This window comes from Aedes aegypti, chromosome 1, assembly GCF_002204515.2.
Source record: "Aedes aegypti strain LVP_AGWG chromosome 1, AaegL5.0 Primary Assembly, whole genome shotgun sequence".
In the NCBI taxonomy this organism is placed as follows: Eukaryota; Metazoa; Arthropoda; class Insecta; order Diptera; family Culicidae; genus Aedes; species Aedes aegypti.
In genome coordinates this window covers 151,542,835-151,566,363 of record NC_035107.1, presented here as the reverse complement: position 1 = coordinate 151,566,363, position 23,529 = coordinate 151,542,835, and the positions used below count along the sequence as shown (strand labels likewise).

Here is a 23,529-nt window from a genome sequence, read left to right as displayed (position 1 = left end):
GTGGGGTTCTGGTAATTTCCTCCAGGTTTCTGGAAATGTCCCCATGTCACACGGACATCAAACAAAAGTTTTGCTTTTTCTAAAGCTTTAATATTATTTAGTTCTTTTTTGTTAAAGTGAACTAAATAAAATTCTTGAGAAAGCCCTTTCCGAACAATGCCAGATTGGGTTCTCTTTTTCATAATGATTACTTGGACTGGGGAAAATCCAAGTATATCATTTATTCCATTTTTGATCTCTTCAGGTGATTTATAGTCACTTGAGAGACCTTTCAAGACAACTTTGCATAAACGTTCAGTTTTGTCGTCACAAGTAAAAAATTTGTGCTTCTTCTCTTCAAGATGTTTGAGAAGAAGTTCACGATCTTTAAGAGTTTCCGGCAAAACGCGACAGTGTCCTTTCTTTGCGATTTGGAAGGAAACATTGATTCCCCTAATGGAGTTCAAGATCTCCTCCCTAAATCCCCCAAATTCGGAACAACTGACCACGATAGGCGGCACTCTTTGCTTCCTCACTTGAATCAAAGAGCCTGGGCTAGAGGCTGCTTCGATTTGGTGTTCGGAAAATTTGTCTAGAGCATCGAACTGATTGCTCATTTCGATACAATTATTCATTTCACCTTTGGAAGAAACTTCGCATTCCGGGGAAACGTCCTTTCTTCCATTCTTGCCACGTGTAGTGACAGTTTTAAAACCCACTTTTTTGGAAGGAAGTAGTGAATTCAGAGATTCACCCTTCCTTTTGTTTGTTGTTGATACCATGTTTAGTTAATAAACGAAAGAAGACGTGACCTTCGAGAGGTTTTTTCCCAAGACGGTGTCCAAGAAGGATTACCACCGCTAGCTTTCGCCAACGGGTCCAACGAAAAATCGAAGGCACGGGTCCAAACAAGGATCGTAAAGGGATCAATAGTAGAAAAAATAGTACTGAAAAGTACTGTTTTGGTAGCACTGAAAAGTACCGTTTTTAATTTTAGCACTGAAAAGTACTGTTTTTGTAGCACTGAAAAGTACTGTTTTATTGCTTTAGGTAGTTTTTAAGAAAACTTCCAAGAGCAGAGAGAATTCGTGTACGCACAGCACGAAGGTACGATGCGCACTGTTTGAGGATTTAATAATTAAGTTGAATACATATATTATCTGAGAAATTATCAAAGGAAGGATGTACTTTATGAACATAAGAGGAATTTCATCAAGACCTACCGCATTAGATTTGATTGATCCTATTGCATTGATAACTTCTTTTTTATGGTAGTACAGAAATAAAAACCATTAGAGTTTGGTGGAAGTAAAGGAATATGTGAAGAATCAACAGAGAAATGATTAGCAAAGTAGTCGTTAATTTCTTCTTTGGTGTTGGAAAACTGTAAATTTGTTTCAGATGTTTTGGTAACATTAAGGCGATTCAATGTCGACCATAGATGCTTACTGTTATCAACGCCGTTTATCGTTCTTGAAACATAATTTGACTTAGCAACATTGATTAAATGAGTTACACGATTTCGCAATCGTTTGTAAAGGTTGTGGTTATGCTCATTCTTGTTTGCTATCCACGATCTGTAGGCTAAATCCCGTTCTATCATGGCGTGCATAATATCGTTGTTGAACCAATCTTTATTGGTAGTCCGAACATGTTTACGCAACGGAACAAAACAATTATACAAGTGTACTAAGCAGGTGTTTAGGAAGTCTAAAGCAATGTCGGGATCATCAATTGAATAAAGAATAGACCAATCTATATTTAACAAAGCGTCCTGCAGTGATTCATTGTCAATACGTTTGTAGTCTCTAAAATACGTATCTGAATCGCAAGCCCTGCGTTCAATGTCTAACGAGGCGAAGATCACATCATGCTTAGAGAAACCAGAAGCGCTTACTTGATTGAAGTTGAATACGAAGCTAGCCTTGTTTGTTAAGAGCAAGTCTATCAATGAACAGCCCCCAGAATAAAAATGAGTGGGTTCTCTATTAATGCACGTAACTCCAAAATTATCCAACACGCTTCGCATTCGGAAACGTTTAGAACTCGATTTATTAAAATCGGTGTTGAAGTCGCCTATTAGACGATGTTCTGATATCGTAGGGAATGTTCAAACAATTTTTGCTCTAATTTTTCTGCGCAGTCCTCTCTTGGTGGGTTATACAATACTCCCAGTAAAAATTTATCTGCATTGTAGCAAATTTCCAAAAACATAAATTCAGTTCTACTGGCAGCATCAACACCAACAAACAGTTCAGAAGCTGATAAAATCTTGCAACTTAAATCATTTTTTACAGTAAATGGCGATTCCACCTCCTCTGCTATATTTTCGATCATTACGATACAGTTTGTAACCATCAACTGCAACTAACTCATTTGAAATGTCTTCTGACAACCACGTTTCTGTCAAGCATATTATATCTATATTACTACCATGGAAACACAATTTAAATTCATTAAATTTACTCATCTGACAAGCACATAGGCTTTGAATATTAACATGGCAAATGTTGATATTACTATGGGAAAGAGCTGAATGCATAACGGCACGAGGAATATGTGAAAGACTCTCATTTGAACGGACATTGTCAGATACTGAATCAGCCGGCATCAATGAAACAAGAACGTAGAGAAATCATAACAAGATCAGCTAACCAAGAACTAGTATTAGGCGGCAAAAAGCGTTGTACTTTTGAATGCATTATAAATAAAGATTCGACAAACAATATGTTACTAGTCTAAAGTATACATCAAGTGCATTAGTTCAGTTGATAAGCATTGTAATGAGATAGGAACAATAGAGAAAAAAAGAGCAATCAATAAAGCAGCAGCAGCAACAACGGAAACAGCAGGAACACCATGGGCAACAGCAGCAGGAACATCGGCAAGGTCCAGTCGGAATCCCTCACATAACTTTCAGGAAGGAATATAACACGGATAATTTAAGGAAAGGAAGCATGGATATCTTAGAAAGGAAAATAATATCTTTCATAAGGTCGGGGTTTAACTTTCAGGAGGGGAATAGACATGGAAAGACTAAGGAAGGGATTCATGGGAAATCTGTATGAAGGAAGTGCAGAATCTTTAAAGGAAGGGTGAATCGTGCTCAAATAATGAATTGAGCGTCGCCAGTATTTGTAGACATGTTCACGAACAGGCTCACATTTTCTCCTTTTGCGTAGAATAATGCCGTATGATCCTCGGTAATCTGTGGACATCTCAGTGGCTGTGGCATGTCGCTTTCTTTGGATGCTCGTAAACGGTGAAAGACATGTTCGACACAGGGAGAAACGCTTCAACCAGATGTTTTGAGACGATATTATGTGGAAGTCGAAGATAACGCTCGTAACTCGTTGATTCTTGTCAGGTTTGAATGTTTTATGCTGATCCTCACCAAGAAGCTCGTTTAAGGGCTTGTTGTTGTGAAAATTGGCCGTTGGATTGGTAGATGTAGCATTCGATGAGCACAATGGATTGTCATTCTCGAGATCAGATTTCGTTCTTGTTGTTGTCACACTAACAGCAGAGTACGATGATAGCACAGCATCTATTCTTCGATGAGTATCGTCGAACATCAATTTCATTTGGTACAGCAATTCGTCGAACGTGGTAACGGTGACTCTTGTTGATGTTGTGGTACCAACAAAGTCTTGTTGTGTATGCCGTGAGTCTGTTGTTCGGTTGTGGAACGCATGTTCATCAGTCATAGTCGAAGGAGGTCGTTCACAGCTTCTGTTCATTTGATGTGAGTGCAGTGGTATTTCAACTGACAAGCTGATGAACAAAGATGGTAATTCAGTAATGATGGCTTCCAGCAGTTATTTGTATAACATCGACACTTTAATTTGCACTGATTCTGCTCAACCTCCAAATATACTGAATGTATTTGATAACATTCACTTCAAGCGCTTACAGAGCAACACGATGGGTGGTAGCAAGTGGTTAAAGCAGGAGTAATTCAGCTTAAAAACTTCAACTGAACTAGGTGCACGAGGTATCACTCACAATTCAAGCACATCCCGAGTAATTGTACCGTAATGTACCGTAATCCGGGGGCAAATTGATCACTGGGGTGAATTTGATCGGGTCGGTACCAAATAGCATTTCCTTTCACGGCTGCTTAACCTTCCAGTCGTCGCGTGGTTTGCCACCGTCAGAGCCACCACGCTGCTGTTGTGAACGAGAAGCGAGTTTTTTTTTTAACAGTGTTGTACAAAATGCAACAGCGCGACGACTGAAGTGTTAATACTTCGTTGCCATCATAGATATTCCATGTTTTCTACTTTATAGATGTCTAATAGACTGGCCCAGCTCAGTATGGGAGAAAAATAAAGTTGTATAATTCCACGGGGCACCCCCCAGAATTATTCCTTAGGGATAGAGGAAGAATTCCTGAAAATTTCAGCTCATTTGGTCGTTCCATGAGCTGGCGCATTTGAATTTAAGTTAATATGGGATTTCCTGCTCAAACATATGGGAAACAGCACAACATATCCTGTTTGGTTCGGGAAAAATGCTGATCGTTTTCAATTGAACCCTAGTGAAAAACACTACTTGATACCATAGCAAACCATGTTGTAGAAGGTTGTATCATGATTAAAATTGATAAAGTTGGTGTTTTAACTATCTGAAGTTAATCTGCACTACTACTCTGTATTTCTTCAACATAGCATGATGGTCACCACTAGGCGCATCATAGCCACCTATGACGCTGGGCGAGCTGCTGCGCAAGGCGCATACGATATGTGATTGTACGGGAGTTCTGATTCAAGCCTAACTTTCAACAACTGAAATGTTATTGAAAATGAGCTTGAATCCGGATACAACCTTCTGCAATTATGTTCATTAGGGTATCAACTAATGTATTTGTCATTCTGGGCCCAATTTAACACGATCATTTAGTATACAGAACGAAACAGTGACAAAGGGTTAATTTTTAATATATTTGAAACGAATATCCCATACAAACTTCGAATTGAATGCGCCAGCTGGTGGCGCAACCAAATGAGTTGAAATTTTGAGAGACCTCTTTTCTTATCGTTAGTCACATATCTAGGGGGTGCCCCGTTGAGTTTTTCAACTTTTTTGTTTAAAGGCCAGTCTAATGTCTAATGATGATTTTGAACTATTTCATTTTTTATTAAAGTCAGTTTTGCTTAGAAATATTCACAGTATCTGAAGGTATTAGCAATACTGAAGAAAATGTCTATACAAAACAATCCGCTGGTACTAAGCCTGTATGTAAACTTTGAGTGTTAAAAATGTTGCGTAAGCTTCAGTGTGAATTGCTGAACTCATTTTTGAAATCGTACAGCATTACAAGAATAGTTTTTTGCCCATAAAACCGTTTAGTGTTGAATAACGTGCTCATTTCAAGGGAAATTGCATATATTTAGGCGTACTGTGCAGATTTACAAAGTTTAATTTTGCATTAAAATGATGATATACACGAGTTGTAAGAGTTTTGACATCATTTTCAGATTCAGGAGACCCAAGTTTGGTAGATAAGGAAATTTTACATTCTAAAATATGCTTTTTTATATGATGATCAATTTCGCCCCAATGTGTCATTTTCAATGTTTGATATTAAAACTTATTTTATGGAATGTTAAATTTTATTTCATAAAAATTCGATCACATAAACTGATAGAGATCAATGAAGTACTGATTTTACCGAAATTATTTTAACAATTTTTGAATTCCAAAGGAAAACATGACAAAAAGTTGTGAAATAGTGATCAATTTGCCCCCGGATTACGGTACATAAATTGCGCCTCTTGAATTTTGGCGGTCAAATGAAATTTAATCGTGCTTAGTACCTCCACTATTGGTACATTTACTCTACTTGTATTATTCATACATATTACCGTATTTATTTCAGAAATTCTGTCTTCTTCGAATGTTATTTACGAGATACTTATATCATTCTTATATTTCTCAGAATTTTCGTAAAAATCCTAATCTCATTAAAATATTTGTCAGAAATTTTCAATTGCCATCGAGAATTTGGATTTTTTCAAAAAATTCCATAATATTTGAAATATTGAAGTGAATTAAAAATACTCATCCATACATACATTCTCATTTATATATGTTTTATTCTAAAATTTTCTAGAATCCTCATCGCATTGAAATATTTGCCAGAAGTTCTCAATTGACATCGAATATTCAGAAATATTCAAAGTTTTCAAAAATTACTGAATTATTCCAGAGTCATTTCAAATATTCTCATCTTAGTCAAACATTCAGCGGTAATTCTTAAGAAAAGGAATTATATTGTTTAAATATCATTCACAAGATATTAATTTTATTCATATAATATTGAGACGTCTTATTTAAAATTGCATTATAAAAATACTTATCTCATTCATGCATTCTTCAGAATTTATTTTAAAGCACTTCTTTTATGCAAATATCATTGACGAGATACTCTTATTTTTTCAAAAATTTTCTAATACCCTCATTCGAATATATGCCACAAATTCCCAATTGCCATCAAGTATTTGGATTAATTTAAAAAATTCCACCAAAACAGCCAAGTATTCCGAAGTTACTGAAAAAATACTCAGCTCATTCATATATTTCTCCGAATTTCTTCAAGAAACCTTCTATAATATAAATATCATTTACGGCAGTGTTGCATTTTGAACTGAACGCGAGCTAAAACTGAACGGAGCAAGTTCAAATTTTGCTCGAGAACGCAGCAGACAGTGAACTCCCGAGCCGGAGCCCACTGCTGCTCTCGAACACCTCGTTCAGATCGTAATTCACTACAATGGTAATCAAAGCATGGATTTAGGATTTTATCAGGAAAATATTTCTTGAATCAATAGTAAAACCAAATTTAGTTATAAATAAATATATTATGTCTAACTTTGAGTACCTTCTAAACAACTTTATCACGGGAAGATGACGTGAATTCTGTCAGAACAATCTGCGTTCAATTTTCTGCTCACTAGAGTTCAAATTTTTGAACTGAACAATGAGCAAGGCTACTTGATCACTACGTTCAACAAATTGAGCTGGAACGCAAACTGAACGCGTTCAAATGCATCACTGATTTACAGATTCCCAACACATTTATATGTTTTTCAGAAATATCTTGAAATTCTCATCTCATTAAAAAAAATGTCATAAATTCAAAATCTTCATCAGGTATTCAGAATAATTTAATAAATTACGTACTCAAGTATTGAAGTTACTGAAAAAATACTCAGCTCAATCATATACTTTTCTGAATGTCTTCAAAAAACATGTCTACATTTTAAATATTATTTACAGATTCTCATAACATTTATATATTTTTCAGAAATCTTTTAGAATCCTCTTCTAATTAAGAAAATGTCAGAAATTCTCAATTGCCATCGAAACATTGACATTCGGAACTATTCAAAGTATTCCATAAATTACTCGAGTATTCCGTCATTGAAAAAATACTTATCTTAGTCATACATTTAGCGGAATTTCTGTAAAAAGCATTTATATTACTCATCATAAGATACTCATCTATACATGATACACGAATACATGAATAATTATTATGAAATTTTCTGATACTCGTATCATTTGAAATTTAATTAAGAAAATACCTAACCCATTCTTTTTTGGAACACTTCTTTATATGTAAATATAACTTTATCTCTTATTATTCAGAAATTTTCTAATATCCAAATCTCATTCAAAAGTTGTCAGAGTTTGTGAAATTCCCAGGTACCGTCGATGGGGGTGACAATGGGTCTAGGGGGTGAGATTGGGTCAAAACAGAAAAATATGTTTTATGAAATATTTCAGCTAATAACGCTGATATTACTCAAATTAATAATTCACATGTTAGGGAACATATTATTACACATAATTCATCACAATATACATTTTTGGAAATAGTAGTTTTTGTTTACTATATCAATAAACTTGTATGTTGAAACTAGATAAAATTTACAACATTAAATTTCTCCTGTGCAAAGTACAACGCATGAACTTTAACCTCTATCGTTATATTAATAGAAGGTTGGAAGTCTTTTCATTGCACTTCACACGTATTTTCCGGAATCTATTTGATATTTCCACAAAAATTTCGGTACGGTGTCTGAAACATTAGAAATGGGGGTGAGATTGGGTCAAGCAAGAACGATAGTAAATGAAATTGCAAGCCCACTTTTTCGACATTTTAAGGTGCCGGGTGTTCTCTTTTTTCATTAAGATGTGTTTATTCTTTTTAAATACAGCATCCCTGTAACATTGAACAAGTCTACTTGAGGATTCCGTGCATTGAATAACAATGCAACGCATTTTGACAACTTCCCAAACCAGCAACTGGGTTTCGTGCGCAGCAACGTCGTAAAATTTTATCAAATGAATTGTTTTTTTTTTAATTTATTTATTTATCAGTGTTTTCATATTATAGAAACTTCTCACAGAAGTACAAATGAGTACAAATGGGGATCGCTGAAATACCGGGATTATGACGTCAACATTTGCCTAAAATGTATCGATCGTGGAATGACGCACCGAAATTTAAATATTTGCGAAGATTTAAAATAATCGCTGTTCCAGTACACCTTTGGGGAAACTGAATAGGCTTTATGGTAATGGGGATGATACTTTGAAGACAATTTTAGGGAAAACAGAAGAAAATTATTGTAAATTTGACGACAAATTCTGGGTTTACATATTTTTCTCAAAGCTCTTCTTTTTTTGGTATAATCGTTCTTTCAAGTGGGTTTATCATGCTTGTGAAACATCTTAGATATCTTTTCGTCTTGTTTGCATCGTATTCCATCAATATTTTTCAGCTGTGAATGGTTTTGCAATCATATTCTCAAAAACAAGTGCTTTCAATTACAGTGACCCAATGTCACCCTTTCTATGGGGTGAGATTGGGTCATTTTTCATTCACTTGTGGTGCCGCTGTGAATCAATATTTTTGTTTAATTTTTGGGACGGTTGTTAATGTAACATCAAAGTACATACACACCAAATTTGATGTTTATTGGAGTTAAATTGCGATAGTTATTCCATAAATAAATCGTACATATCCCTTTTTGACCCATTGTCACCCCTCATTTTATTTATACATTTAACCGTTTTTCTTTAAGAAATCCTCATTTTATTCGAATGTAATGTATCAAATATTTGTCTGGAATGCCCATTTGTCATCATGTATCCGGAAATATTCAAATTATTCCATAAAAACCTAAAATATTCTTAGGATTTCTTTTTTTTTTAAACTTACATGTCATTTGTATGAGTATTTTGACAATAGCTTTGTTGAGCTTTGTTTGTTTTTACCTCGAAGTATTTCAAAATATTGTACACTTTATCAAAGACTTTTTAAGCAATCATCTTGCCCGTAACGCGGGTAGATCACCTTTTCGTGGTGCGTTACGGGGTAAGATCTACCAATTTGAACCCTAGTCTCATCTTGTTTGTCGGGCTAGGGTAATATGTTCTGGTAATTCAAGGATTCGCGATACAAAGTCCTTGTTACTGGCAACAGTTTCTGAAAATTAATCTATTATACCTAGCAGATGGTTAAAGACTCGGAGTTGGGCAGTCCCGAGACTACACTTGAAGCCAGGATAACAATCATGAGTATTAACTCAACAAGGACTGTAAGTACTGGTAATTCAAGGACTCACGTGAATTCTGATTACTAAACAAATTTTCTAGCTTGATTCGGTTTTGCTGCTAGCATAAAGCCCCTTTTTTCTAGTATTTTTCTGGGACTAAACTAAAAGCAAAACAAAGGTGTGACTAGAGTTCCGTTGCATGGTCAAATATCAGTAGTACCGATTTGGTTCCTCAGAAATTTAATCGATTATGTTTTCTAAGGGGCGCGCCTTCGCTGAGATGTAAATTTCTATGAAGGGTGTAAATAGCGGGACGTTTTCATCATAGTCGATTTGTATCAATATCTGAGGAATCAAAACAAGAACTGTACAGAAATCGATGCTTCATTACCTATCAATGGAAATGGAGTAATGTGACATGCACTATACACTAAGGATACGGGTAATGCCACAATAGATCTAAATACTGGTCGCAGTGGCGCATCCGAACAGAGAAAAAAAAAAGCAATCATCTTTTCATATTGCAGACTTTTTCAGTGTCTACCAGTAATTGAAAAATATTCAACAAATTCCCAATAATAACATTCAAATTGTCTGTCCAATGTTCTCAGCCACAAAAAAAATTGAATATTTTCAATGAATTTCGAGCATCTCACTTAGAAAGCCTTAAGATACAAATATTTACTTGCAATTTCCAATGCCACTTGTAATTTGAACATATTTAATTCAAGATCATTCCGCACAAGCTGAGAACCGACTGCTCTGAAATTAAAAATGACTTATAACGTATTATTTACTAATTTATAAATCTCTAATCCCCCAATATATTTTATTCAAAAATTAAGAAGATTTGGTCAGAACAATTTGCAGATAAAATTAAGATTGATCCAAGAATTCGAGGCTCGTGTTGATACACGTGATACCAATATCAATATCAGCAGATCACCCATCCTATCATTAGCAAAATGACTCACAGTTAGATGAACACATTTCATTTATCGCTTGTTGGTCGGTTTTTCGTATTTCTATTTGACACGGCCCGCTGCTGTTGCAGCGGAAATCATTAAATGTGCATTTTGTGCATGAAATGGAAATTGAAAAAGTATGCTATGAATTTTATGTTTAAGCCTTAGAATTAGCACCAATAGATTGCAAATTTTCTCAGCAATTTATTGGTATATAAAAAAAATGTATGCTTTCATATTAGAAAACCAAATAATCTTGGGGGAAACAACTGCATGTCTTACGAGCGCACCCACACATCCATGCTAATACCATCCCTTGCCACGTTCAAAGAGTTACGGTTCATTTCTTCAACGGCTAGGGTGGGCATGAGAATTTTCATGTAATTTCAATATTGCAATTGGAACAGTCAAATTTATTACAGAAAAGCTTCAGTTAGATAGTTAGTTTACTCATCATTTTCAAATAACCATGGAACATAACAACACCTCCTTATCAGGTTTTAGCAAACATATTTTTATATTTTGTTGACATCTATTCCCTTCTGATTATATTGCTCATAGTGGGAGTTCATACCCGGCGGACAGCGAAATCTCTCTGTTTCTGGAAGTTGGTATTGAACTGTGGTGGTCGTGCATCAATTTTGTATTCGTTATCAGTTTGCAATAGAATTATTTACTGAATATTTTTGACGGGATATTTGAATCTTTGTAATGCAATTATGAAATAGCACTATCCTCTATGTGCATTCTTTATATGATAAACCATATCATGCATGGTGCCTTGGATTGCTATATAGAGGGATTATAAATAACGAAAAGTTTATTATTTTTAAAGCTAAGTGGTACTGGTAGATTTTTAAATATTGTGGATAAACATTCATAATATTATCGCATTTTCTCATGTCAATACAATAAACAATACTTTTTCCGGTAGAGAAATATTCTCTTGCGCATCTGTTAGTGAGTAGTTCATTTCGGTAAAGATGTTCATTCAATAAATTTCAAATTGTCGGTTGATTCCAGATCCTCCACTGGGCCTTAAAAGCTTACGCGAGGTATGCGCGCGGGGCAAATAAAAATGTTTATTGCGGCGCTCATTTTAAATCCACATTCGTTGCTTACTGTTGCCTATGTTTGTTATAACAATGACATAATATGATATTATTTAGTTTTGGCATACAAAGTTATTATTTTTGTTATTTCAAACAAACAAACAACAAATTTTGACATTTTGTTATTCATTTGCTTCTCCTCCTTAATTTCGGCGGTCTGATCGAAAAGAGGCAGCGAAATCTGAGAAAGACGAAATTTAGATCACTAAAGTCTATGTGGTGAAAAAATCGCTATATTTTTACAACTATTCAAAGACAAGGTCTTGAATTATAGAGAAATAGATCATCCTGTGAAGAAATTTGAGTGGTACAATAAAACTTGGTTGATATATTTACCATAACCACTGCTGTTGTAATTTTTGTACCTCCAGCCGCACCAACTATGAGTTTAACGTTACCATCGCTACCTGAAATAGAGATAAAATAAGAAAATAGGATTATTCATCAATTGCGCACGAATACAAATTCTGTTCATGTGAAACAAACAAAACGTTTTTAATTATTATTATTATTTAAATAATTCCTTCATTAGTATCATTCCTGTAGCAGCTACACTAGCTACACCATTGGCTGTCTGGTACAGCAGTGAAGCTCGATTTTTTTTAATTTCTTTATTTGTATCATTCCAAACATTACATTCATTTCTTATACATAGGTGGTCTGTGTTATGAGACAACACTATTATCCTAATTTGGTAAACAAATTTAAAATGTTATTTGTTAATTACATTTTGTTAACAACATATTACATTCCATTTGCCGTAGCAGTTCAGAATTTTTACAGATGAGTTGATTTCACCTGCTGATAAGAGAAAAAAAAACATGTTTTCAATTTACTTAACCTAACTTAATCTAAATATAAAATGCATTAATCGTGGCAAAAGAAGATTGCAACGATTTTTGCCTGAAATTATTAATTATTTTATTTCACATTTGTTTCAATGTTTCAACATTGGATATTCTATGTAACTCATTGGTACTATACCAGGGAGGAAGCTTCAGAATCATGCAGAGCTTTCTTTCTGGTATTACAACAGCTAGTCCATAATGGAGTAGTGTTTGATCCTTTACTTGCGTCACTTGCTCCTGCGGGGGCGGGTGATGTGAGCAGAATCAATCGTGTTGCGCGTCGCTCGCGTGGCATGATTTATTAGTGGCGCAGATCGCGAAGCAGGTAGTAGTGTTTGGTCCTTTGCTCGCGTCACTTGCTCCTGCGGGGCGGGTGATGTGAGCAGGATCAATCGTGTTACGCGTCGCCCGCGTGGCATGATTTATTAGTGCCGCGGATCACGAAGCAGGTAGTAGTGTTTGATCTTTTGCTTGCGTCACTTGCTCCTGCGGGGGCGGGTGATGTGAGCAGGATCAATCGTGTTGCGCATCGCTCGCGTGGCATGATTTATTAGTGGCGCGGATCGCGAAGCAGGTAGTAGTGTTTGATCTTTTGCTTGCGTCACTTGCTCCTGCGGGGGCGGGTGATGTGAGCAGGATCAATCGTGTTGCGCGTCGCTCGCATGGCATTATTTATAAGTGGCGCGGATCGCGAAGCAGGTAGTAGTGTTTGATCCTTTGCTCGCGTCAAATTATTTGTCATGGTCTAATCCAGGGCTGCCCAACGTACGGCCCGCGGGCCGCATCCGGCCCGCGACCACATTTTGTGTGGCCCGCGGAAGGTTTGAAGATTCTTCCCGTTGGCCCGTTGAATATTCTACCAACCCGAAATTAGAACATACTAAACCGAATTGATTTTTAATTTAGTTTCAACCTAAAATTTTGATATAGTAATTATTTTGTTTATAAACCTTCTTAGATATTAAATTTATTCAAATTCTATATCTAAAATTATGAGTGTTAAACAATGTTTCTACCATGGCTTCTTTCGACATTCATTCATTTGTCCTTGAACATTTGATCCTTGACGGGATTATAAGAAAGGCAGAATTTTTTTCAAAATCTTGAAAAGGATTTTTTAAGAATTCTGGACACGACTTTCACGGATAACATTGACAAAAGTCTCACAGAATGCTTACCAGGATTCCATAACCAGAATTTTCAACGAATTTAATACATAGGTTTGTAAAATCCTGGGCAAGATTGCAACATAACGTTATGTTACATTTTGCCAGAAAACTAAACGAATTTATAATAAAATTATAAGCAGGTTAATTTTGAAATAGTTTAAGGCATTTTCAAATATTTATAGATAGCATTTCAAAATGATTATTGAGTAAGATTCTGAAGGAAACCAAGGCACGAAAGTTGTAAAATCTTGGACATTTTGATCAAAAATTTCGTAAAAGCTTGATCTGAATTTTAGCACACTTCTGCTTATGCTAATAATATTAGGTCGGATTTTGACAGAATTTGGAGTAGGATTCTAAAAAACAATCCTAGATATTATTCTCACAGGATCAAAAATTTCTTGGGTAGATTCTTCAAAATATTCTGGACTAGATTATTATATAATTTTGAAAGGGACTCTCACAATGTCCAGCAGCAATTATCTTTTTATCGATTTCTTCAAATGAAATTTACTCCATTCACTGAATTTCGTCGGGTTTTATGAACTTCATTTACTAACTTTCGTCAGATCGCATAGGAATAAATGTGGCCCGCGACACGAACTTATTCTTACGATTTGGCCCGCAGTTTAAAAAAGGTTAGGCAGGCATGCTAATCGCTAATCAAAGTGAATCCTGTGACCCAACGATCCTCCCCATTAACAAACATCCCTCCCAGTAACCTTTGTGGAGATGCAGAGGCAAACACGGTCTCCAAATAGCAAAGGTTACACACTAACATTCCTTCCTCCAATCCCACCTGACTGCAAGGACGGCGCCGTTATTGACCCTGTATAAATAGAGGCGCTGAATTATGCACACTGAAGAAGATTATGGCCAATCCCAGCCGAACTTTTTTAGTTGATTCTTTGTGCATTTTCACTGACTTCGGTCAATCACGGAATAGCAACCATTGATATGTGTAGTCAGTCTAAGCTAAGCTAAGGTATTACAACAGCTAGTCCATAATGATACAGCATACAACATGGCTGGCCTGAAAATTTGTTTGAATATCAAAAGCTTGTTCTTAAGACAAAGTTTTGATTTTCTATTTAAAAGGGGATAGAAACATTTCACATATTTTTTATGTGATGTAATGTGTTTTTGAAACTTAAATTGTTATCTAGCATGAGCCCTAGATACCTAACTTCATCTGACCAATTTATTGGAGCTCCTCTCAACGTAACAACATGTCTATACACAGTACCAAAAAATAATGTGATTTACATCTTTTGGGATGCACATAAAAGAAGCGAGCCGAATGACGTAAATTTGTGTCCAATTTCAAATACGTTAGTATCTGATTCGGGAAATGTCTATCACAATTCCATCGTTTTCGTGTCCTTTAACATTTAAAATTACATTTTTTGTTCAATACATCTTCAAGGACTCGTTTTTGTGTCGTTCCATCACTTACATCATGTGTCATTCAGGCATAACCAGAATTACGTCCAGAGTAATTTTCATTATTTTTAAGAGTGATACTTGAAGGTTTTAAATAAAGAGCGTTTGGTTTATGTGGGAATATTATTAGATGTGTTTTGGAAGCATTAGGAAAAATCTTCAATTTTTACAAGTATGAAGACAAAATATCCAAACTTTTTTGCAAACAAAAATTTTTGACAAAAACAAAAATTTTTGACATTCCTGAGGTAACTCAGGTAATTCAGATGTGAAAATATTGTATAACACGGTTTGACAATAAAAGTCGATCTGAATGCACAGAGACCGGACACCCCGGGCTTGAAAGTATGAAAATTAACAAAAATGATGGCGTTTTCAGAATGTTCGTGTCTGCCTAGGTCTTTTTTAAAATATACTTGAACATTTTGCATTTTTCATTGAAAAATCTAATCTATTCAATAACCCGACACGGTGTTTTATATTCAGGACAGCAGAACTTATGTGCCATACTAAATTTTAAACTTGGAATTCAATATGAAGAGTTGTACTTAGATTTGCATGGATTTCCCTCCTCTTTTGTACCCTCCCCATTTTGAAAGTATTGCAAATGATGGAATATTTTATATAAATGATTGCAATAAGCGATTTTAGTGATACTACAATCCACCAGCTATATCTCCAGAAATATCGTGGTTCATAAACAACCCCTTTACCATACTGTGGAACCTTCCATAAATTGCGTGTTCATTTTAGGTGGGAGGGTCTGTTCAAAGATTACGACCACGTAAATAAAAATAAAAATTTGAAGAGTTGACCACAAGGGGAAGAGAGATGAAAAATACCAAAAATATAATCACGTGGTTTGTGGAGGATCCCTTGCAAGTTGTTTTGTTTCTTGTTTACTATAATGAATTTAAAATCTAACAGGCTAACGAACTTTTCACTTATTTCTATCAAATTCTTTGCTAGTGTGATGGCTATATCATCTGTGCTTCATTTCTCATATACATATTAACAGCGCAATGATAATACTTAATTTGGTCACAAAAAGTGGCTTTTAATTGTTATTGAATATTTAAGCATTTTAACATATATCAAAAATATACATCTTTAAAACGAGTTTATTTATTGTTCATGGAGATCTACAATTCCTTGAGAAAACAGTAGAGTTTATTAACAGCCACATTATCTTCCTTATTTTTTGAACAACACCTTTTTATGCTTATGCTACAATGTAAATTAGAATTTCGGATTGAGAAAAATAAAATGGAATAAATGTTTCATTCCCGTATCTACTAAATTTGGGTATCATATATCTGAAAATGATGTCAAAATAGGGTCCTTAAGCCCTGTCCCAATTTTAGTACCAAACGCTTAAGTTTAGGCCATAAACACAAGTTTACTCAATTTTTAAATGATTTTCGTTGGTTGAAGCCCAAAAACATTTTTTTTTGCGATTTTTTAAATTTTATCACACTCTTTGGTTTAAACTCAAATTTTGGGTATATTTTGTTTTCCGTGTCCCTTCCGAAATGTCAGATAAGAACAACCCCAGTGTTGAAGCTAAAAGCCCTGTAGCATTTTTGTCGGCAAAGTCAACGTCAAACATGATCAAAAGTGTCAAGGTTCATATTTGGATCCATTTTTTAAATTAAAGTTTATATATGTTATAGCCGGTATTTGAGCTGGAAAAATTGCTAAAGTAGTTGCAAGAACATGCTCTTTCGTATTACGAAATAAAAACAAGAATTCATTAAGCATGTTCGGACCCAATAGCAAGTTTTTGAGCTTTTTCGCAATTAGTTAGTAATTATTTATTTTCCTGTTTCAATGCCGGTATTGACTTCTGAGTTTTTTTTTTGAAAATTTTGGATAATTTCCAAAAGGGCTTAGAGCCAAGGTTTGATTGAGAAATTTATTTTGGAAATTTTTGTTTCTTAATTGAGAAAATCGGTTTTTAATTTCTTTCTGCAAATCTTGCCATATAATTTTCATAGCAGGATCGCGAGTTAGAGTGTCCATTTCCCGGCCATTTCGCTCTTCCCGGGATTCGGGACAAAAATCTATGCTCGTCCCGGGAAATCCCGGGATCCCGGGATTTATCAAATATTCAATAAAACTAGAATTTCGGTTGAAATGGAAGCAAAAATTTAACAATACAATATTTTTTCAATGAAATAAACAGATAATGTAACTTTTCAAAATAATATGTTAAATCAATTTCACGTTTCAGATAAAAATTTCTTATTCTGATGAAGGAACCTAACAAAAAACAAAACCTAGCTTGACTAATTACGGGTTTGCTATGGATTTTTTTTTTCAAATTCTTTACAACACATATGAAGTATGATAAAAACTTAAGTCACAATTTTAAAGCAAAAAAAGATCAAAAGAAACGATTAAATATCATTGAAGGTATTGTAGATCATGCTAAAAGTTAATTACTGAAAATTATTGACTGAAGTTCACTGCTATGAATCGCAAGTCAGTCCCATCTGCATTTTGGTCAAAATTGAGTCGATATCAGTTTTCATTCTTCTTATGATCTTTCATCTGAACTAACGAGAAATCACTTTTTGTTCAGTAAAATTAAGGAAAACACTAAGTCGAATTGTCCTATAATGGAAAGTTAATGCATGTTAGTCCCAGTGCAGATTTTTGCATCGTGTAACACAAAAATGAATCGTTATTTGGTCATCTTTATATTTTTCTTGGAAAGGTTTGGACAAGTTTCATTGAGATCGAAAAATGTTCCAATCTCCTGGAATTTTAGAATATTTGTATGGAAAACGAGATTGAAAACTCCTCAGTCAATTTTCGCAATGCCTATTTCTTACAGATGGTACTGACTTGCGATTTGCGGCAATTTAGGTGTACTTCTAATTTTTTATCTCAGCATAGGCTTATAAAAACGGCTAATGTTGGAAAGGAAAGCATTAAAACTTTGCAACTAGACAAATAAAAATATGTGTTTCTTACTTGGTCGGTGTTCAGACAGACTGAACCAAGTGCTTTTTTAATGATTTCAGGAAAACGTACCCCAAGCGTCCAAAATAACAAAATATTCGCTTTATTTATTATAATAATGAAACTTATCTGCTTGATGAATCTGTATCAAAATAGCATCGGAAAAATCAGAATCGACGGAGTTCCTAACTTATCTTTACAAGGCCAAAATATCATCTAGTCCGGTCTGTCTGAACACTGACGACTGACCAGTTGGTAAATTGATCTTTTCATGAAAATAATTATTCGTTTATTCTCTTTTCCATTACTACTTTATCAAATAAGGTTGATAGTGAGAAAAAATGTAATTGTTTTTCATTGAAATTTGATGGTTTTCATCAAATTCTAAGTACATTTCGGGAATCCCGGGATTCCCGGGATGTCAGAAATAAAATCCCGGGAAACGGGAAATCCCGAAATTTGTCAAATCCCGGGATTTCTTGTCCCGGGATGTCCCGGGATGGACACTCTATCGCGAGTGCATTGCAATTGCATTCTCCTCACGTTTTTAAGACGGTTCAAGAGTTTAATTTAAATTTTACTTCACATTTTGGAATTGCAATGCCCTGGCTTTAACAATGGAATTTGTTAAAGTTTTAAGAGCATGGTCAATTTCCATTTTTGTTTGTATAGAAATGTTAACATCAAGATAAGAGTCAATATATGTTTCATATATATTCCAGTCGGCTCGGAAATAATTGAAAGTGGAGCTGATAGGATTGGGAATCGCTTCATGGGATATTTGAAACGTAACAGGGACATGATCAGAATCAATATCAGCATGAGTAACTAATTGGCTACCAAGATGGCTAGAGTCGGTTAAGACCAAATCAATCGTAGATGGGTTTCTAGAAGAGGAAAAACATGTAGGACTATCAGGGTATTGAATTGAGAAATATCCTGAAGAGCACTCATCAAATAAAATTCTGCCGTTGGAATTACTTCCATGACCGATGTTAGGCATTAAAGTCACCAAAACGACTTATTGCGAGTCAATTTTCGCAAGTCAGTTCGGAGCAATTTAACTTGCTGCCCAGAGCATGGGAAAGGCAAATACGCAGCTATGAAAGTATACTGCTTCGCGACTAAAAATGGGTGTACCAACGTGCGAAGCTCGATTTTTGATCACCTTCGCCGTGTCGCGAGTCACTTCGCTATAGTGCGCATCTATGCCCTCCGCCATGTGTATTATGCGCACTATTGAGAATCGAATTGCGACACGGCGAAGTTGGTCAAAAATCAAACTTCGCACGTTGGTTAACCCATTTTTCAACGCGAAGCAGTATATATTTACCAAGCTGTGTTTCAACAGAAACACCCAAAGTTTCAAAAACATAAGTTTAAAATGACGAAAACAGTTGATGTTTTATACGCCTATGAATGATGATTGCGACTCCCCCACATGCCCCATCAAGTCGATCATTACGACCAACAAAATAGTTTGGGTCTCTTTTGAGTTTGGATCCAGGTTTCAGTAAAAACTGCTATACAGAGGTGATTCGGTGGTTGGAACACAACTGCCTTCCATCTAGCGAATCCGACCCGTTAGCTGAAATGACTGCCAACTGGTGAAAATGCTCCACACTAACGCATCTGGAGAGCAAATCGTCACGAAAGGGTGCACTACGTTAGGCATAAGGACGTTAGGCATAAGTACGATAGGCATAAATACGATAGGCATAATGGACGTTTGGCATAATGGACGATAGGCATAATTTCCAAAATGAAAATTGAAATTGTTTGTGTGAAAAGTGAGCTGACTTTTTTAGTAATTGTGAAGGGCTTCAAAGATCAAAAATTCTTTTTCTTCTTGGCATTAACGTCCTCATTGGGACAGAGCCTGCTTCTCAGCTTAGTGTTCCTATGAGCACTTCCACAGTTATTAACTGAGAGCTTTCTATGCCGAAGTTGCCATTTTCGCATTCGTATATCGTGTGGCAGATACGATGATATTCTATGCCCAGGGAAGTCAAGGAAATTTCCTTTACTAAAAGATCCTGGACCGACCGGGAATCGAACCCAGACACCTTCAGCATGGCTTTGTTTTGTAGCCGCGGACTCTAACCACTCGGCTAAGGAAGGCCCCTAAAGATCAAAAATGTGTCCTTTGAAATGTGATTGCCCTGCAGTCGTCCCATACTTGTGAATCCTTTGAGGTCAATTTCTAGAACAAAACTTGAGCATGAAAATGCTATAAATTGCCTCTAAATAATTAACTATGTGGTAACTTCTATGACTCCAGGATCCTTGGCCATGAAGTATAATCGTGCTCATGTATCGTGCACAAATGAGAATGCAAAATGGCCGCTTTGGCAAAGCAAACATTTGGGTAATAACTGTGGAAGTGCTCCTAGAACACTAAGCTAAGAACTTGGATTGGGTCGTAATGCCAAGAATAAGAACGACGCTGTAACTGCTACTCATCTTTTGAGTTTGGTTGTACACATATTATTGGCAAATTTTTCATCAGAGATTATCCCTTCTTTAAATTGAATGCTGTTCTTTATAGGTATACTGACGGCAAAATTATTGGAGTTTGTGCTGCTAATGTTTTAATTAGCAATTTTTTCTTCTTCCGAGACATACTTATTCAGTAATTAATGGCATTATTGCTTTTAATACTTCCATCATACATTTTCCCTTCTTTGAATCATAGGCTATTCTTTATACTTATTCGGTCAATTTAATGACTGGAAGAAAGGGACCTGCTTCCAATAAAATGCAGTTTTGTGGATTCTTGCTGTTCTATTAGTTATTGGAATTGTAGATGTAAATATTTCCACTAAAAAATACACGCCAGGCTACTGAATACTATGCTGAATGCTGAATACTATGCTATGTTAAATTGAAGCTTGACTGTTATATATACTTTGAAACCAAATTTTACTTTTCAAACTCGATGAATTTCAAATATTTTCAAGGTGCTTTCAGCAATGCTTAAATATGTGACTGATAAAAATTGTTGAAAAATCATTGAAAATTGTTGGCAGAAGAGGCAGAAAAAAACTGTTTTTACTACATTAAATTGAGAAGACTCGGAGTAGGAACGTAACGCTTTTCTTGGCGTCACACTACCAGCATATTATTGTTGAAGATAATGTCACCTATAATAACCAGGATTTTTGGCATGACACTAGATTGTTGTCTTCAAGTTAAACATTCGCATTATTAGTACTAATGATTATATGCAAGATTTCCCTTCTTTAGAATTAACGTAATTATGTAAGAGATATATAACGGCCTTCCTTAGCCGAGTGGTTAGAGTCCGCGGCTACAACGCAAAGCCATGCTGAAGGTAGACAGGGAAGGGTTCGAAACCCGGTCGGTCCAGGATCTTTTCCTAATGGAAATTTCGTTGGCTTCCCTGGACATAGAGTATCATCGTACCTGCCACACGAGATACGAATGCGAAAAATGGCAACTTCGCCAAAGAAAGCTCTCAGTTAATAACTAGGAGTGTCATATACTCACCGAATGAAACATCTCTAGAAATAAATAACACTTGCCCATCGCAAATATAAATTGATACTTACAACCATTTTTTGAGCTGGATCTTAGAATGATAACAATGACCAAGACAACAATCTTCTTCCACATCTTGCAATAATGGATTCATTGTCAAATTTTAGAACACCGAAAATAGTAATTTATAACCAATCAATTAACCCACCCCATCGTAAAGCTTCTTGTATGCATTTTTCACTATTTTTATGAGCTGTTTCATGTTAAGGACACCCATCCACCCTCATCAACGTAATGGAATTTGTAAATGAACCCGAACAAGTTTCAACATGAGAAGAGTTTTGAATGGCACATACGCAAGTTATTTTATGTCAAACGTCCATTATGCCTAACGTATTTTATGCCTAACATCCATTATGCCTAATGTCTTTATGCCTAACGTCCATTATGCCTAACATACTTATGCCTAACGTCCTTATGCCTAACGTCTTTATGCCTAAGTGGTCATCCACAAATTACGTCACGCTCCAAGGGGGGGAGGGAGTCAAGCCAAGCGTGACAAGCCTTGCAAAATTTTCGGAGAACTCATACAAAAAACGTGACAAAGGGGGAGGAGGGGGTCAAAAAAGTTGAAATTTAGCGTGACATAATTTGTGTACCATCCCTAATGGGGTATACTTTTTATTTATCGTACGTTTAGTGGTCGTTCTGGTTTACTTAAAATTATTCACATAATTATTTAAACTACGACTTTTAAATTGAAATTCAATGCATTTACATCTATTCTATCATTGCACTCTAGAATGAAAGTGATGTAATTATTTAAAATTTTTAATATCAAAATTCTAGTTGGTGTTGCAATTTGTTCTAGGGTAGGCTTCAATAAATCAGCATGCTGAAACGTTCGTTGCCCACCTGTTAAAGTAAGCAGCTTTTGTTGTAGTACTCTGAATGCGTCGTGTACCCTAGGGCACTCAAAAAATTTGTGCTGTATCGTTTCGCTGGCCATATTACAGTGGATACATTGTTCTCCGTTCGATCGATTCATAGTGAACAGCAGCCGGCGATGTGGTGTTTTTTGATTAGCCCATATGAACAGATTACTTCGTTGTTGTGGCTTTAGAGCACGATCGGAAACATTTCTCCATACACGTTTCCAGTTTGTGCTAGTGTCTGCCAATTCCACCTTTGGTTTGTCTGTTTCTTTCACAAAGAAACGATAAATCAGATCGGCCGATGGATTTTGCCGAATTTGATAGGGGAGGTTCGATACATTACTCAGTAATTGTTTCAGACATGGAAGATCGGTGATAGAATTTGCCGGAGGAGAGTTGACTTGCACTAAAATGGTATTGTAGAACGGAAGGTAGTCTCTTTCATGAAAGTGACGATTGATTAAAAGTGCTTTACACTTCATTAATGGTGAATGCAAGTTTAGCCCACCGTCCTCTTTCCTACGATCTAACTGTTGCATTGGTACCGTCGTGATCATGCCTCGAAAGAGATATCTACGCATGGTGGCTGTTAGTTTTGCTATGTGCGCAGTCGTTGGAGCTAAGTTAGCTCCAATGTAGGGGTACGGGGGGCAGTATGGACACCCGGGGCAGAATGGACACCCCCTGTATCTTTGCATAGGCGAATACTTTTACACTTTCAATGCAAACAATATTTCAGTTGCCTATCGGAAGAGTAAACTATCCACTAAAATTTCAGAAAAAATGTTTAAAACATTGATTTTAAATCGAAAACTTGAGCATGATTTTATTTGGTTCGAAAATTATAACATTCACACCTCACTAAATAAGGTTCCAGAGGCAAATGACTGCAAGTTGACCGATAATGTATCTCTTGATTGAATCTTCAATTATTTATGCTATATTCAAAAATATAGTAGATTTTTTTCTGGTACTTTAAGACATTGAAAAACTTATATGGAAATTTCTTACACTGTTGGGGCAATATGGACACCGGGTGGC

At 35.7% G+C, this 23,529-nt stretch overlaps 1 protein-coding gene across 3 annotated transcripts in view; it reads right to left on the bottom strand.

Annotated features, from left to right (window-relative positions):
• The window catches only part of LOC23687751 (gamma-glutamyltranspeptidase 1), a 698,533-nt gene that overhangs the window by 95,459 nt on the left and 579,545 nt on the right, over window positions 1–23,529 (bottom strand). For 2 of the 3 annotated variants that reach the window (XM_021851035.1, XM_021851054.1), the window contains exon 13: window positions 11,962–12,032. In XM_021851035.1, the coding sequence (XP_021706727.1) occupies window positions 11,962–12,032 (71 nt within the window). The remainder of the gene's footprint in view (window positions 1–11,961; window positions 12,033–23,529) is intronic. The other variant, XM_021851045.1, reaches the window with a different exon arrangement.